The following is a 14,486-nucleotide window of genomic DNA, read 5'->3' on the forward strand; positions in this document are numbered from 1 at the left end:
AGTTGGGGTTATGGGTAAAGTCTAGTGCAGGTAAAGGTGACAGGACGGGTATCGACATGCACCAACAAAAGTTATACTCCCAAGTGTAAATTCACCCAGGATGCTTTGTCTGTAGTCTGGGGATATTCTAGATTTTTATCATCATCATCATCAACGTTCTTCTTCTTCTTCTTCTTCTTCTTCTTCTTCTTCTTCTTCTTCTTCTTCTTCTTCTTCTTCTTCTTCTACTACAGTAACAATAATGATAAACCTTTACAAACTATCAATATAATCATCACGCACCTTCCATGATGATTAGGATGTCTTGTGAGCATGCGTGGTTCTGTGTTGCGACAGATGGTCAATTTTCCTCACAAAGAGAGAGAAAGAGGAGAGAGAGAGAGAGAGAGAGAGAGAGAGAGAGAGAGAGAGAGAGAGAGAGAGAGAGACAGAGAGAGACAGAGAGAGAGAGAGAGACAGAGAGAGAGAGATACTTTGGCTGATACAAATGGAAGATTTGTCATGTGATCCCCGGGGCCGTTGTAATGACGTACGCACCATATGGCGCGTGCCGGGAGGGCGTGGCCTCGATATGCTAATTTCCCCTCCATACCCTTGTGTGTGTGTATGCGTGTGTGTGTGTGTGTGTGTGTGTGTGTGTGTGGGATGCTGAGTATAAAACCAGCATCCTCCCACACACACACCTCAGAAATCTCAGAGCAGATACCGCACAGTCACGCCCAGACACGCACATAGAGCGCGCGGGATGCGTGCGATCTGACGAACAGCGGCTTGTTACAACAGGTAGGTTTTTTCTTTTTTTTACAGAATAATAACTAATATCTTTGATTGATAAATTGCTGTTCTGATTGGTTCTTCAGATGTCTGTGTGATTACCTTCAGGGTTATAATTCTGATTAATTATTTATACCAAATTAATAATCCATCAATGCTAATTTAAATCAGAGAATAATTAACAGTGATTCAGTAACTTAATACTTCGTTCCATCTACGTGAAAAATAAACCAAGATTCATTATTTTCTCAATTCTGATTAGTTTTTAATTGTTTTAGGCTATATTTTCTTTAGTTTCTATAGTTTTAGTGTTTTTAAACACGCTAATAATTATAACTATAATTATAGGCTAAAAAGTCTATATTTCTCGTTGCCCTCAGCTGTTTCTTATTTTATGGAATTTATAAAACGCATTTGTTTGGGTCTTTTATTCAGTTTAGTTGTTTATTGTGTTTGTTCTATTTTGTCCGCTCACCTCCACCTGTCTGTCGGTCTGCAAAATTAACGGGAGCAGTAAGCAGAAAACGGGAAGGAGTAATTATCATAATGTAATAATAATTCAAATTCTTCCACTTCCAGCCTACTTATTTTAATCAACGGTGAATGTAGGTGTATGGTTGTTTTAATGCGTCATTAGTATATTAGTAGGCTATATAGTCTAAGTATTCCGCTTATAAATAAAACATACATGTTTTTTCTAACGGACTAAATTTTAACGTCTTTTAAAAAGATCAAACAATTAATTTCACTGACCAGAGCTGCAGATTTTTGTATTTTTTTTATCAATAACCAATCTGAATTAAGAGAGGATTCCGTTTTTCTCCTGACAATCTGACGGCTGTTTTTGCGACAGTTTTTGAATTGTGTAACTTACTATACAGTGAAATTATAATACTAAAGGTTGTATGTTTTAAGTCGTCCGCGGCAAATGTGTGAGTTTGGTCTAAATGACTTAAAACTGGAAATTACTCTTATTTTTATTATAGTTGCTGCAACTATGTTGACATCATTTTGCCGTCCTATTTATTTAACCTATAGCCTATTATGTTCTAGTAAGCTATATTTCATTATTCCTGCACAGACACACATAAAGAATCATAGCCTACTTTAATCAATTTAATACATTTTTAGAAAGTCGTCTAAATTAAGATTTAAACTAGGCCTACATTTATTATATTCTGCATTTTTTAAAAACCCAATGAGTTTCAAATGTAGCCTATTTACTTTTCAAATAGGCTACACAAATCACAGCAGCTCAATATAATGCTTTTTATTGTGTTTCTGGCCCTTGTATTCCAAAGAAAAGAAAAGTTAGAACAGCATCCACCCGTATACCTGTGGATTATGTGGACAGATGTAAAATTAGCCAAATAGAGAGTCTGATCTCATGGGAATCTTTTCATCATTAAATATAGATATAATTGTGTGGTTTAAGTGATAAATCATGATATTGTGAAATCAAGTCCAACAAAACCGACTTTAATTCTAAAAAGCAAAAATCTTTGGAGACATTGTTTCTTTGCAAACAATTAACTTAATGATGTAAAAACAAATGCTACATGTTCTGCAAAATATGACAAATTAACAAATGAGGTGGTTATTTCTAAGTTTCATAACAACAATTATTAAAACCTTAATAACATATTTATTCTTCAGTTTCAAACAGAGAATCAGCATCATGACCAGGTCTCTGCAGGACGAGCAGGAGTCAGTGGAGTCGGAGGAGCAGCAGGAGCTTCACAGCCCCTCAGAAGAAGGAGGGGAGGAAGAGGAGGACAGCCTCCACCATCTGGAAGATGAAGAGGAAGACGACGACGGCGAAGAGGAAGAGGAGGACGAGGATGGAGAGAACAAACCCAAGAGGCGAGGGCCAAAGAAGAAGAAGATGACAAAGGCTCGTATTCAGAGGTGAAGGATTGATGTCTTTTTAAAAACAAACATTTTCAGCTAAAATGCGTAAACGTGTAAAGTTTGTTCTGAGAGTGGCGCTAGAGGGAAAATAATGTGGTCAATAACATTTGCAGGGTTTATCCTCTGAGGAGCGGGATTGTGATCAGTAGATTTTTATGGGAATCTGACCCTTATACTTGTTCAGACACTCTGAACCAAAGTGTTGTCATGATCCCACTAAAGGGACAAAACATCTGGACTGAAATGGCCAAGTTATTGTTATTTGATGAAAGTACAAAAACAGAACCATCAAACTTTTGAAGGATATAGTCTAAAAACTGATTTGTGGATCTAAGAATATGTTAAAGTAGGCCCTTCAGACCAATGCTTCATTACCCAGAAGCCATAGTTAACTTTGAATCTGTGTTGTTTCCTGAAGGTTTAAGGTCCGTCGTATGAAAGCTAACGCCCGGGAGAGGAACCGCATGCACGGGTTGAATGACGCTCTGGAGGGTCTCCGGAAAATCGTCCCTTGTTACTCCAAAACCCAGAAACTGTCCAAAATCGAGACGCTACGCCTTGCCAAGAACTACATCTGGGCCCTGAGTGAGATCCTGCGCTCTGGCAAAGCGCCCGACCTCATGAGCTTCGTCCAGGCGCTTTGCAAAGGTCAGCGTCACCTTACAGAAACAGAATAGGTTGACCTACAACCTGAGTCAGTCTGAAGCCTGATCTCTGATTATATGAAATTAACATAAGGGGGGAAATCATTAACATGCCTCACCCAGGGAGGGGTTTTTATATTGAAGTGTCTTTGAAACTCACCAAAACTTAATCAAGAAACTATTTTGTTATAGCGCCCCCTTTTGCCGAAGCTGGAAGTGCATGTGGGCATTAAAACTAAATCACTATATTTGTATATACGATATATTTTTAACCTTATTTGAAGCAAAGAAAATTTAATTCCAAGAAAATTAGCAAAAGAGTAGTTGTGGGAAAAGACTCACCAGTCTACAGCGATGCTAGCAGCAAGGCTAGCAGCGATGCTAGCCTCATTGCTTGATGATATGTATCAGTATTGACAAATTATTGTCTTTCTGCTCCTAGGTCTGTCTCAGCCGACCACTAACCTGGTGGCGGGCTGCCTGCAGCTGAATCCTCGGACCTTTCTGCCGGAGCAGACGCCTGACCTACCGGTTCACCTTCCTCCCGCCGGCGCGGCCACCTATCCTGGACATTACTCCTACCAGAGCTCTGGGCTAACGGCCGGCCTGCCCAGTCCGCCCTACGGCACCATGGAGCCCTCCCACATCTTCCACCAGGTCAAAGGTCAACCCTACAGCCCACTGGAGCCCTTCTTTGATGGCGTCCTGGTATCGGAGGCCCCGGCGTTTGACCCGCCCCTCAGCCCGCCGCTCAGCATCAACGGGAATTTCTCGTCCTTCAAGCACGAGACCGCCACAGCTGCCGACTACGACAAGAGTTTCTCCTTCAGCGTGCATTACGGTGGCGGAGGAGCTGGGGGACACCCTGCTCTCTATAACGGCGGGGGGTCCAACCCACGGTGTGGTGAGCTGCAGGTGGACGGGCTGATGGGCTTTGACGGACACTCACACCATGAGCGGATGATGAACGCCCAGCTGAATGCCATCTTCCACGACTCCTGAGGAAGAGGAGGATGGAGGACAGAGAGACTGATGAAGACGGAGAGACGAACTGAGAGACAGTTATATGGACAGACAGACAGTTCTGTGTATGTCTATCATTTCATAGCTGTCTTTCCTTCTTTCTCTTCTTCTTTCTGTCTGCGTCAGGCTCTTGGACTCCTCACCATGTGATGCCGATGTCACGTTGATGATGTAACCTTCTGTGTAGCTCTTCATCCTGCAGGAGACGGTCTCTGAATGTCTCGTTATTATCCATATTATCACATAAAAATAATCAAAAAGCAATAATCTGGAGGAAACTATGCAATTTTGTTCAAATCTGAGCTACGCTCAGATGATAATTCCAAATGTTGAAAGAATAAAGATTTCTCTATTTTTGGGTCTGTATGTAAGGCGGCTTTGAGCCGGAACTGGGCTGAAGTGTTCATGTTGTTCATGTGATTTTTACTTTGTGCTTTTTATAACGTTCCTGTAGCGTTCTGTTAACATTTCATGTGACTTTTGTTCATATTTTATAAGATAGATGTTTATAAAGGCCTTTTATTAAAAGGAATTCAATGTGAATTATCTGAGAGTCTCTGTTCATCAGCAACAACACAACAAAACAACAACAACACCTCCGTTCAGTACAGTGTGTCCAGTTCACTTCAGTTTAACTCTATTTATCATGTTTAGAAAACACAATTATACAGAAAAATAACAAAATAAAAGTCGGTTGATATATAATATGTCGTCAGTGTCACATAAAAACCTTTTATCTCCAGGCTTAATACTGCCACTGTATGGATTGAGTTTTGGGTTCTTGTAAATTGTGATGGACATTTTCCACATTTTTTCAGAATAATTAATCCAGAAAGTAATCAACAGATTAAATGATAATGCAAATAATAATTAGTAACAAACCAGGTCTGAAATTTTGGTCAGCTGTCGCACAGTTTGAGTCGTTCTACGATCCAAATTTCCAGACAGCTGTTGTCAAAAGGTCAGTTATAAACCGTAGTGTTTTTTATTTTAATGTTATTGAAAACCAGCTCACAAATCTGTAGATATCCTTAAAAAATGAACGAGAATAAAGGTTGATGAAGATACAAAGTTTCCAAATGACAACAGCGTTTATCAAAGTGGATTTTAGGCTCCAAGTGTGGATAAACACATGAGGCGAAAACACATATCTCCTTACAGAGAAAACCCTGTTAACACGTTAACAACATTATCACACAGACTGAAGGACAAAACCAGGATTACTATGTGAGTGTGTGTGTGTGTGTGTGTGTGTGTGTGTGTGTGTGTGTGTGTGTGTGTGTGTATTTGTGTGTGAAGGGCACAGATGTTCGTACTGCTGGCAAGATTTTAATTTATGAAAATGATCTTGTTTATGCATGAGGGCCCCCCCTCCATACACACTGCTGTCCTGCTGTGTGTATGTCTGTGCGTGTGTGCATGTGTGTGTAAGCGTAAGTGTGTAAGTCAACAGGGACAATATGGTGGCCATATCCCACCATTTAGCCTCCCTGTTAAAGTGGAATAATGATGAGAAAAAGTCAGACTAAAGATTTAACCTGTTCAAACAGAACAGAAAATATTTTATTTAAACCTACTAGATATCAGAAACAAAGATATTTGAACTTGAGCTGTTTTTATTCTTTATTAGAGAGAGTTATTAGTATAAACGGCATGTGGACATTTTTAATTACACTCAGAATACAGCCACAGCAGTATTAGCAGTATTAATAGTGGTATTAGCAGTAGTCTTTGTGATATAGTTCTGTTTTCAGTCTGTTGGTTGATCATAACACAGATTATTGCAGCTTAAACTAAGCCATCTGTCATCAACACACACACTCATAATATGGTGTTTATACCTCAGCCAGGGAACATCCTGCTCACTGATTGGTTGGCATGTGTAATCATATACTACTGTATATTAGGAGGACAGTGTGGCGTGTATAATAGGGGTGTGTCATTGTTGGGTAGTAACTACATGTAACAGCGTTATGTCATTTACAAAATAAATGTAGACAAATATGTAATTACAAACAGTTACCATGATTACAAAGCGCTTACGTCTGACTATGCTATTTCTGGTAAAGTTTTTAAAGTATATGTAGAATATAACATTCATTCTGTTGCTTTGCATCTTTTCGCTGTTCAAGAATGCCTTTTTTGCCATATATCCGGACAGAGCGGGCTCCATTCATTTGGCAGTATGTGGTTTTTAGTGTTGTCTTGGTGGAGCTGGAGCTGATTTTAACTCCTTTATTAAGTGTTGGGCTGTTTAAACTACATAAACCATGATAATATGAAGACATTTCTATCTGTACTTACAGTTATTTACAGTCCTAAAAGCTGTATTTTGCTGTGGGGTGAGAATATTTCAACCAGTTTTTATTTTAAACTTTTACAAATTATATCTATATCTTAAAACAAGACAGAATAAGGCAGGTCAAAAAGTCAATTTTAAGAATTCTTTTAAAGTTGATTTACATTGCATTTATTCTGAAAACATTGGCAGATTTTTTCACTTTTTATAAGAAAAGAAAACTTTAAGAATGCCATCCTACTCTGAAAAGACCTTTTAAGCATCAAAAACTGGTCAAATTTAGTAAAGTAAATGTACTTACATTACATCTAGTCCACTACTCCATTTGTTGGACAACTTGTTACTTTACAGATTCCGATTAATCAACTGATAAATTATCATGTAATATTATAGTTAATGATACACCAGCAGTAGGCCTATTTAAAGTAATAAATAAATAAATAATGAGTGCACCTACCTCTTGTACCTAAAGAATATGTTGATGGTAATCATTTTGTATACCTATGTAGACTGTTAGCCTACTTGTAATATAGGGCCGAGTACTTTTTAAACTTTGGTATTACTACTTTTACTTAACTAAAGGATCTGAATACTTACCACCAAACCAATGTTTTGTATGAAAACATACAAACCATTCAAAGTAACTAGTAACTTAAATAGGACTATATCAGATGGCGGCATTAGGCCTACAAAGGATCATACATTAAGTATAAGTACCTCAAAACGATATTTTATTTAGGCTATAGTCTAATACTTGAGTAAATGTAATTAGTTACTCCACAAAACTGTAAACATTGGCATAAAATCAATCACAACTGCGTTAATACATCACAAACGGCTTTAAGTTTACTTACTGTGTGCGCACTCCCGCTTGGATGAAGGATAGATTCGGGAGCGCGCACGCCCGGTGATTAGACACTGGTGGATCTGCCGCGATAATGAAAACTGCTCCCCGTCTCCATAGCGACGACACCCCGGAAATACAACATAACCTGTCAGTGGCGCTCATCTTCACGTATGTTTATCTGCCACTTTGTTTTTCTAAAAAGGAAGTCTTTACATATAACTCAGAACTGAGAACTTTGATTCTTCGTCGGTTGAGCCGGTAAACATGTCGGAGCCTGAGGAGGACCTCCAGAGAGAGCAGAGAGACGTCACGAAGAAGAAAGAAAAAGAAAAACGAAGCGCGAAGAAGAAGAAAAAGAAGAAGAAGAAAAAGACGGAGGAGGAGGAGGAGGAGGAGGAGAAGTGCGAAAAGGAAGAGCAGCAGGTTGAGGAGGAAGAGGAGAACAGGTGAGGTTTTGTTTTGAGCCAGTGGTAGACTCAAGCTTTCTGAGGGGCAGGGGCAAAAAAAATAAAAAGGGCACCTGGGAGCAGAAGGTTTTCTAGCATGTCTCTCTATAAGGGATGCATCTTGTCTTCTCCATTTTAAGACCACCCATTAGTTCCTCAACCTTTTTCAAGTTGCGACCCCCCAGAATATCAGGTTGGTGTTCCGTAGTTTTAACAGATAGCACCTAAGCGTTGTCCAGTGTGCTCCAGGCACTGTGGAAATTTTCCCCCTTGACCCGCCGGAAATCCCACGTCAGAAATTCATGTGCGCACAGACTTAGACTCTCAAACACACTATATAAAATGTATTCCAAGATAAATGATAGTATTTTATACTATTTATTTTCTCCACAAACATCTGGTGACCTCTGGAAATGTTGTTGCACCCCCATGCAGTAATGTTGAACCACTAGTAGCTGGCCAGTGGGAAAAAGGAGCCAACTAAAGGGGTCCGTGGCCAACATTTTGGCCATAAAAGCCTACATTTGGTGGCCTCTGGCACAGTCTAACGCCACTATTCCATCATATACACTAATATATCTATTTATTGCCTATTTTAATGAGTTTGCCTACCTGATTGTAAACATGTAGTCAAGTATTGTAAAGGTGAATGAGGCTTCTTCTGCATTTAAGACCACAAAGTCTTTAAATAGCTATTAATAATTAAAACCACGAAGTACTGAATGATCCAAACTTTTGTAATTAAGAATCATTAGACCTTATTTTTTATTGATTTATTGACACCAGTCTCTTTTCTTCTCTATTGATATACTCCACTCCTATGGGCAGTGAGCAGGTATGACTTTGTTACACACAAAGCAGGAGAAAATTACTCAATGACAGGATAACTAAAAATGTAAACAATGGATAACATGATGTTGAAAAACATGTAACATCATGTTAAGGAAGTGGAAGCGGAAGCTAGTGACATGGGGGCACCAAGCTTTCTTTGAGTTTTAGCTTCCACAAGGAACCCCAGAGAGCTCTCTGATTGTTTCATACAACAAACTAATGCATCAGACGAAAGAACAGAAGATCCTTGATTTTAGTATTAACTTGAAGGGCACTCGGAGAGCGCAGAACTCCGCCAAGGCCGTTTCCACAAGTGAAAAATTATTTTGAGGATCCACTCTATAATTTAATAAGTTCTTCCTTGGTGCATGCTACACCCTTCCACAAATTTAAATGAAAATCAGAAAATAATCCTGCTGACAAACAAACAACGAAAACCAAAACAAAACCTCCTGATCATGGCGGATCACAAAACTCAATCAAAGTAAATGCATACCCAAGTAAAACTAAATAACGAATCATTTCAGAGTAAAACTGATTGATCGATTGATAAATATATGTAAATGGGAAAAATATTTAGACCTCTGATTGGTTGAAATAAACTGTGTGTGTGTTTGGTGTGTGTCAGTGAGTGTGTTGTGCTGCGTGGGATCTTCAAACTGGGGAAGAAGAGTCACGATGTTCTGCTCACCCGAACCAGGCTGACGTGGATCCCCATCACCCCGGAGACCCCCACAGGTCAGTTAATGCGGTGACGGGTTGTCATGGTGATCACAGTTGTCCTGCTGACAGACAGACAGACAGACAGACAGACAGAGAGACAGAGAGACAGACAGACAGACAGACAGACAGAGAGAGACAGACAGAGAGAGAGAGACAGAGAGAGACAGACAGAGAGAGACAGACAGACAGACAGAGAGAGACAGACAGAGAGAGACAGACAGAGAGAGACAGACAGACAGAGAGAGACAGACAGACAGACAGAGAGAGACAAAGAGACAGAGAGAGAGACAGACAGACAGAGAGAGACAGAGAGACAGAGAGACAGACAGACAGACAGACAAACAAACAGTGTGTATGTCGAGGCAGCTGGTGCTGTAATGGAGAACTTCTGTCATGTTGAGACCACCTGAAACATGACATCTGGACACACACACATGTACAAGCACACACACACACACACACACACACACACACACACGCATACACACACACACACACACACACACACACACACACGAACACAGAGTATTACTGGGGTTATGATGTTGTTTTGTGTTAGATCCTTCCATGTTTGTAATCTTTTGGTTGTTTAAAACTCAGCTGGACGATGTCATATCACACAGACTGTATTTTTCAGCTTGTACATATCCTAAAAACACAAAAATCCAGTCACAGTCTTGACATTTTGTGTAGCTCAGTTATTTTCCATGTGTCCAATTTCCCTTTGTCATATTGTCTTGATATAAAGTAACATTATAAAAGATCAGTAAGGGTTATCTTCGCAGTTAAACTTGCAAACCAGCAAGTTCATGTCATCACCCTGTCAATCAGATTAAAAAAATTAGACTATTCTTACAACAAAAGAGCAAGACTACAGAACTCCACAGAAGAAGAGGTCCGTTCTTGAAGCTGATCTGACTGCAATCAGTGTTAACAACCAGACATTTGCGGGGACCGTGCGCACCTTTGTCTTTCACAGTTAATTATTAAGATATTAAATCCAATCCAGACTCTATAAAGATGACATTTTGTTTTTACATTATTTATGTGTAGTTTCCAACATAGTTTATGATCAATTATCACGCCCATAAATACATTTTCATACACTCCTTCTATTTCAACATAATTTATGAGAGTCTTTTCTTTGATTTTTTCTATCTCAAGTGAAGGCCTCTGAGCAGGGCCACCCCCACCAGCTCTCATACAAACATCTCAGCCATGTTGGTATCCTGCAGCTCTGATCACAGTAGAAGCTGGCAGAAAGAGATTCCTTCTCCTGTGATTACAGGCAGTAGCGGAAGCAATATCAAGCCGGCTAAATCGCCAGCTTGCTTAAAAAACACAACTAATAAGCACACATTTAAAGACATAGTTTCAGTGTATGTACCATAAGGAACTAAAGTGTGCCTGATCCTTAAAGGTTTACACAGTCTCTGGTGTAGTCACGTTGTGGTAATATGTTCGTATCATTTTGGTATTATTTTTGATTACTTTGGTGTTGTGTGTTTGGTTTTAGTTGAAGTCCATTCAGACAGAACTGGCCAGTGGAGCAGGATGAAAGTGTAAATATAATGTGTGTGTGTGTATGTGTGTGTGTGTGTGTATGTCTGTTTGATTGAAGCCAATCTGTTTGGTTGTATTTCATCCAAGCTAATGTCATTAAGGCAGCCCACTGTGTGTGTATGTGTTGGCAGTCGTATAGAGCAGTTGGTTCGGCCCGTGGGGGGTTATTAGAGTCTCTCAGTGTAAAGAGATTAACACACACACACACATTCAGCCTGTCAGCGTGCTGTGTGTGTGTTGATTAGATATTTCTATATAAATTAATCAGCTGTTGTTGTTTATTTGTACACATGAATCCACCCAGCAGCATGTCTCTCGGTCTGTCAGAGAGGTGAGACTGGAGCTGTCAGACAGACAGGCAGACAGACTCAGGTATCGTACCCGCAGTAGTACGGCAGAATTTCTAATGACACACAGCAGAATTTGCTGTTAGAATACAAGAACAAATCAAAGTACTTTACTGTTTTTTACTTACATGAAATCATGCAATATACATGCAGACGGATTTCAATAAAGTTTTGAAGTGGGAGAAAAAATGTTTGTGCGCCCCGGGTTTAGGAAGTAAAAGTGCCATTAATTTTCTCCATAGAAAACATCTCTCAACTCTTTACACAACAGGAGATTGTCCGTGTCAGAATTGTCTCACTTACTAGAAATACTCTGTTTGGTTTAGGCGGTGGCGCCCGGGTAGAGCACGCAGGAGTCAGGATATGACGCCCCGGCCACGTAGTCAGGTCGTAATTTGGTCATAAACACTCAAGTCTCTTGCCGTTCCTTGAATTTGTCTGACGATGTAGGCTTTGACACTTACCGACAGAAATTCCACAATCTTATCGTCTTTCGGATTTTGTGTGTCTTTTTTCTGTGTTGATAACTGAAGAATTCTACGGACATTGAAATATCTCTGGAGGTTTTAGGATAGTAAGAAGTTTGAAGGAACAATAACTGATCATTTTACATAATCAGAGCGGTAGAGCAGTTTACATGATCAATGTGGCCAGTGACACACAAGGAGTGATGCAGCCTCAGTGTGTGTGTGTGTGTGTGTGTGTGGTGTGTGTGTGTGTGTGTGTATGTGTGTGTGTGAAAGTAAACTGTATGAGCCACAACTCCCCACAGTGAGCCACATGGCCTGTCACCATAAGCCTGGACTGCCACTGTGTGTGTGTGTGTGTGTGTGTGTGTGTGTGTGTGTGTGTGTGTGTGTGTGTGTGTGTGTGTGTGTGTTGTGGGGACGCCCTTACACCTCTATAAATGTTGTTATTTTTAAGGATTTAAATGTGTTTTCAGAGTTATAGAGTGTTAGAGTTTAGAGAAGGCGAAGCCTCCAGGGAATGATTAGAAGTAGGTACAAGGTCATATAATTAATACCAACATAACATATATACATCTATATTATATATGTGTGTGTGTGTGTGTGTGTGTGTGTGTGTGTGTGTGTGTGTGTGTGTGTGTGTGTGTGTGTGTGTGTGTGTGTGTGTTTGTGTGTGTGTTTTGGCACAGTGGGTCGGTGAGGGCATGATGGAAACTCATCTCCATCTGGAACCAACACGCTACCTGTGAGGGACACTGTGTGTGTGTGTGTGTGTGTGTGTGTGTGTGTGTGTGTGTGTGTGTGTGTGTGTGTGTGTGTGTGTGTGTGTGTGTGTGTGAGTACAGTAACTCTGTGGGTTATGTCAATTCAGATCAGAGTCATCTTTATTGGGGTGGATGAAAAATCTGTCTCTCTCTCTCCTTAAATTACATTTTTAAACTGTGATGTACATTTGTGCACAGAGAAAAAAACAATGGATCAGAATTAGATACAGGGTGATGTGAGCTTATTTTTTATGTATCGCTATTGGCTAAAATAAAGCCTTGTTTTCTGTATTCTGTTATGTTTTGTTCACTGCTAATGTTGCAGCGCTGCTCTCCTATGTGACTAATGACAGCTGGGCTCTACGGTGCAGTAGTTCACTGCATATGTGAGAGAAAATTAGTAAATATTTGGGCACACTGGCGAGTGACTAATTATCATTAGCTAAGAGCAAGGTACATTCAGGTACCAACTTCTCAGTTTTCTGCCAGCACTGATTAAAATAAAAGATGTAGCTAGCTGAAGGTCATATTAACGTTCATTTTGTGAGAAACTTTATTGCTGGCCACAATGAAACTTGTCTCGTTAAAGTGCTGCCTCGGATGTCTGTACTGAGCTCTACTCTGTAACACCACAGTCAGAGTGGATGAGTGAAACTTCTTCTCAAGCGGATCGCGTCACATCAATTTCTGAAGTCACAGGAGTTGGTGTAGACTAAACCAGCGCTAAGAGAGAGAGAATATTAGACTTACACTCACAAATGCAATTGCAATGGGGCTAACGTTGCTAACAAGTTTGCTATATAGACTGTTTATATTAAATAATGTTTATTATTTACAATATTAAATGAACACAATGAGCAGAGGATGAAGCAACAACAACAGGCAGGCACACTGTGACCCTGACATATGGATGCTGACCTCTGCGGGTGGAAGAAGGGTGGGTGGTTTTGGGTTTTTGGTATTTGATAACAGCAGGAGGGTATTTCACAGAGAGGGGGAGTAAATTAGTGAGCACCATATATATATATATATATATATATATATATATAACTATGGATCTGTGTTCTCTGAGTGGTTTTATTATCTATAAATTGTCTGAGTGTATGATATGTTGGCAGAGCAGCAGCTTAACGTCTTTCTTTCATTTTATTTTCTCTGAAGGATTTTTCCCCTTAAGAGCAACTTGTGTACATGTTGTTGGATACAATATTTGAAAGTGATATATGTTGTGTTTTTTAGCTATATGTTGGTTGTAGGGATGGAAAGTTAAAGCAATTTCCTTTAATTGATCCTTGGACGTGTTAACAATCAATTATTTGATTGAGTCGGTTAAACATTCAAAATGACACAACGCAAAGGGCCAATATTTCCATTATAATAGCTTTTCTACTGTTGTTGCCAATAATTGAAGCAAAATCCAAATAAAGTAGGTGTTTGAACAATAAATTAAATAAACATAAATTATAATAGCAAAATAAAAAAGTATGGTGCTCCTATGGTGTTCATTCAATGTTCAGACAAGTTAAAAATATGAAAAATAAATTGGAAATAGCCATCCAAGGACATGGTTTCGATGTAATTGTAATTTATAGTATCCACAAAAATGTGTTTAGCTATATATAATATGAATATAACTATCGGTAAACTTAAAATAGGTTACACTTTGGTTTGGGCTCCAACTTCTCACCTGCACGGTTCTAATTTTGAATAAAAAGGGACTGTATATATATATATATATATATACAACAGTTTATAGCCTACTGTTTATAGCGGGGCTGTCAAATGTAAGAGGTTTAATTCTGGATGGATAAATACATTTTAAAAAATGTGGATGATTAAAGTGGATT

General features: G+C 39.4%; 2 protein-coding genes across 3 annotated transcripts in view; both read left to right on the plus strand.

Moving 5' to 3' along the window:
* The first annotated feature begins 697 nt into the window (after window positions 1–697).
* On the plus strand, window positions 698–4,919 carry neurod1 (neuronal differentiation 1). Its single transcript, XM_029458665.1, has 4 exons — window positions 698–783; window positions 2,431–2,682; window positions 3,104–3,333; window positions 3,772–4,919. Exons 2-4 carry the CDS (start codon window positions 2,453–2,455, stop codon window positions 4,329–4,331), a joined length of 1,020 nt encoding a protein of 339 aa, XP_029314525.1. The 5' UTR covers window positions 698–783; window positions 2,431–2,452; the 3' UTR covers window positions 4,332–4,919.
* A 2,689-nt stretch (window positions 4,920–7,608) lies between these two features.
* The window catches only part of cerkl (CERK like autophagy regulator), a 30,023-nt gene continuing 23,145 nt past the window's right edge, over window positions 7,609–14,486 (plus strand). For both annotated transcript variants that reach the window (XM_029459057.1, XM_029459058.1), the window contains exons 1-2: window positions 7,609–7,944; window positions 9,404–9,513. In XM_029459057.1, the coding sequence (XP_029314917.1) occupies window positions 7,763–7,944; window positions 9,404–9,513 (292 nt within the window). In that variant the 5' untranslated portion in view covers window positions 7,609–7,762. The remainder of the gene's footprint in view (window positions 7,945–9,403; window positions 9,514–14,486) is intronic.

Source organism: Cottoperca gobio, chromosome 21 (genome assembly GCF_900634415.1).
Source record: "Cottoperca gobio chromosome 21, fCotGob3.1, whole genome shotgun sequence".
NCBI classification, from domain to species: Eukaryota; Metazoa; Chordata; class Actinopteri; order Perciformes; family Bovichtidae; genus Cottoperca; species Cottoperca gobio.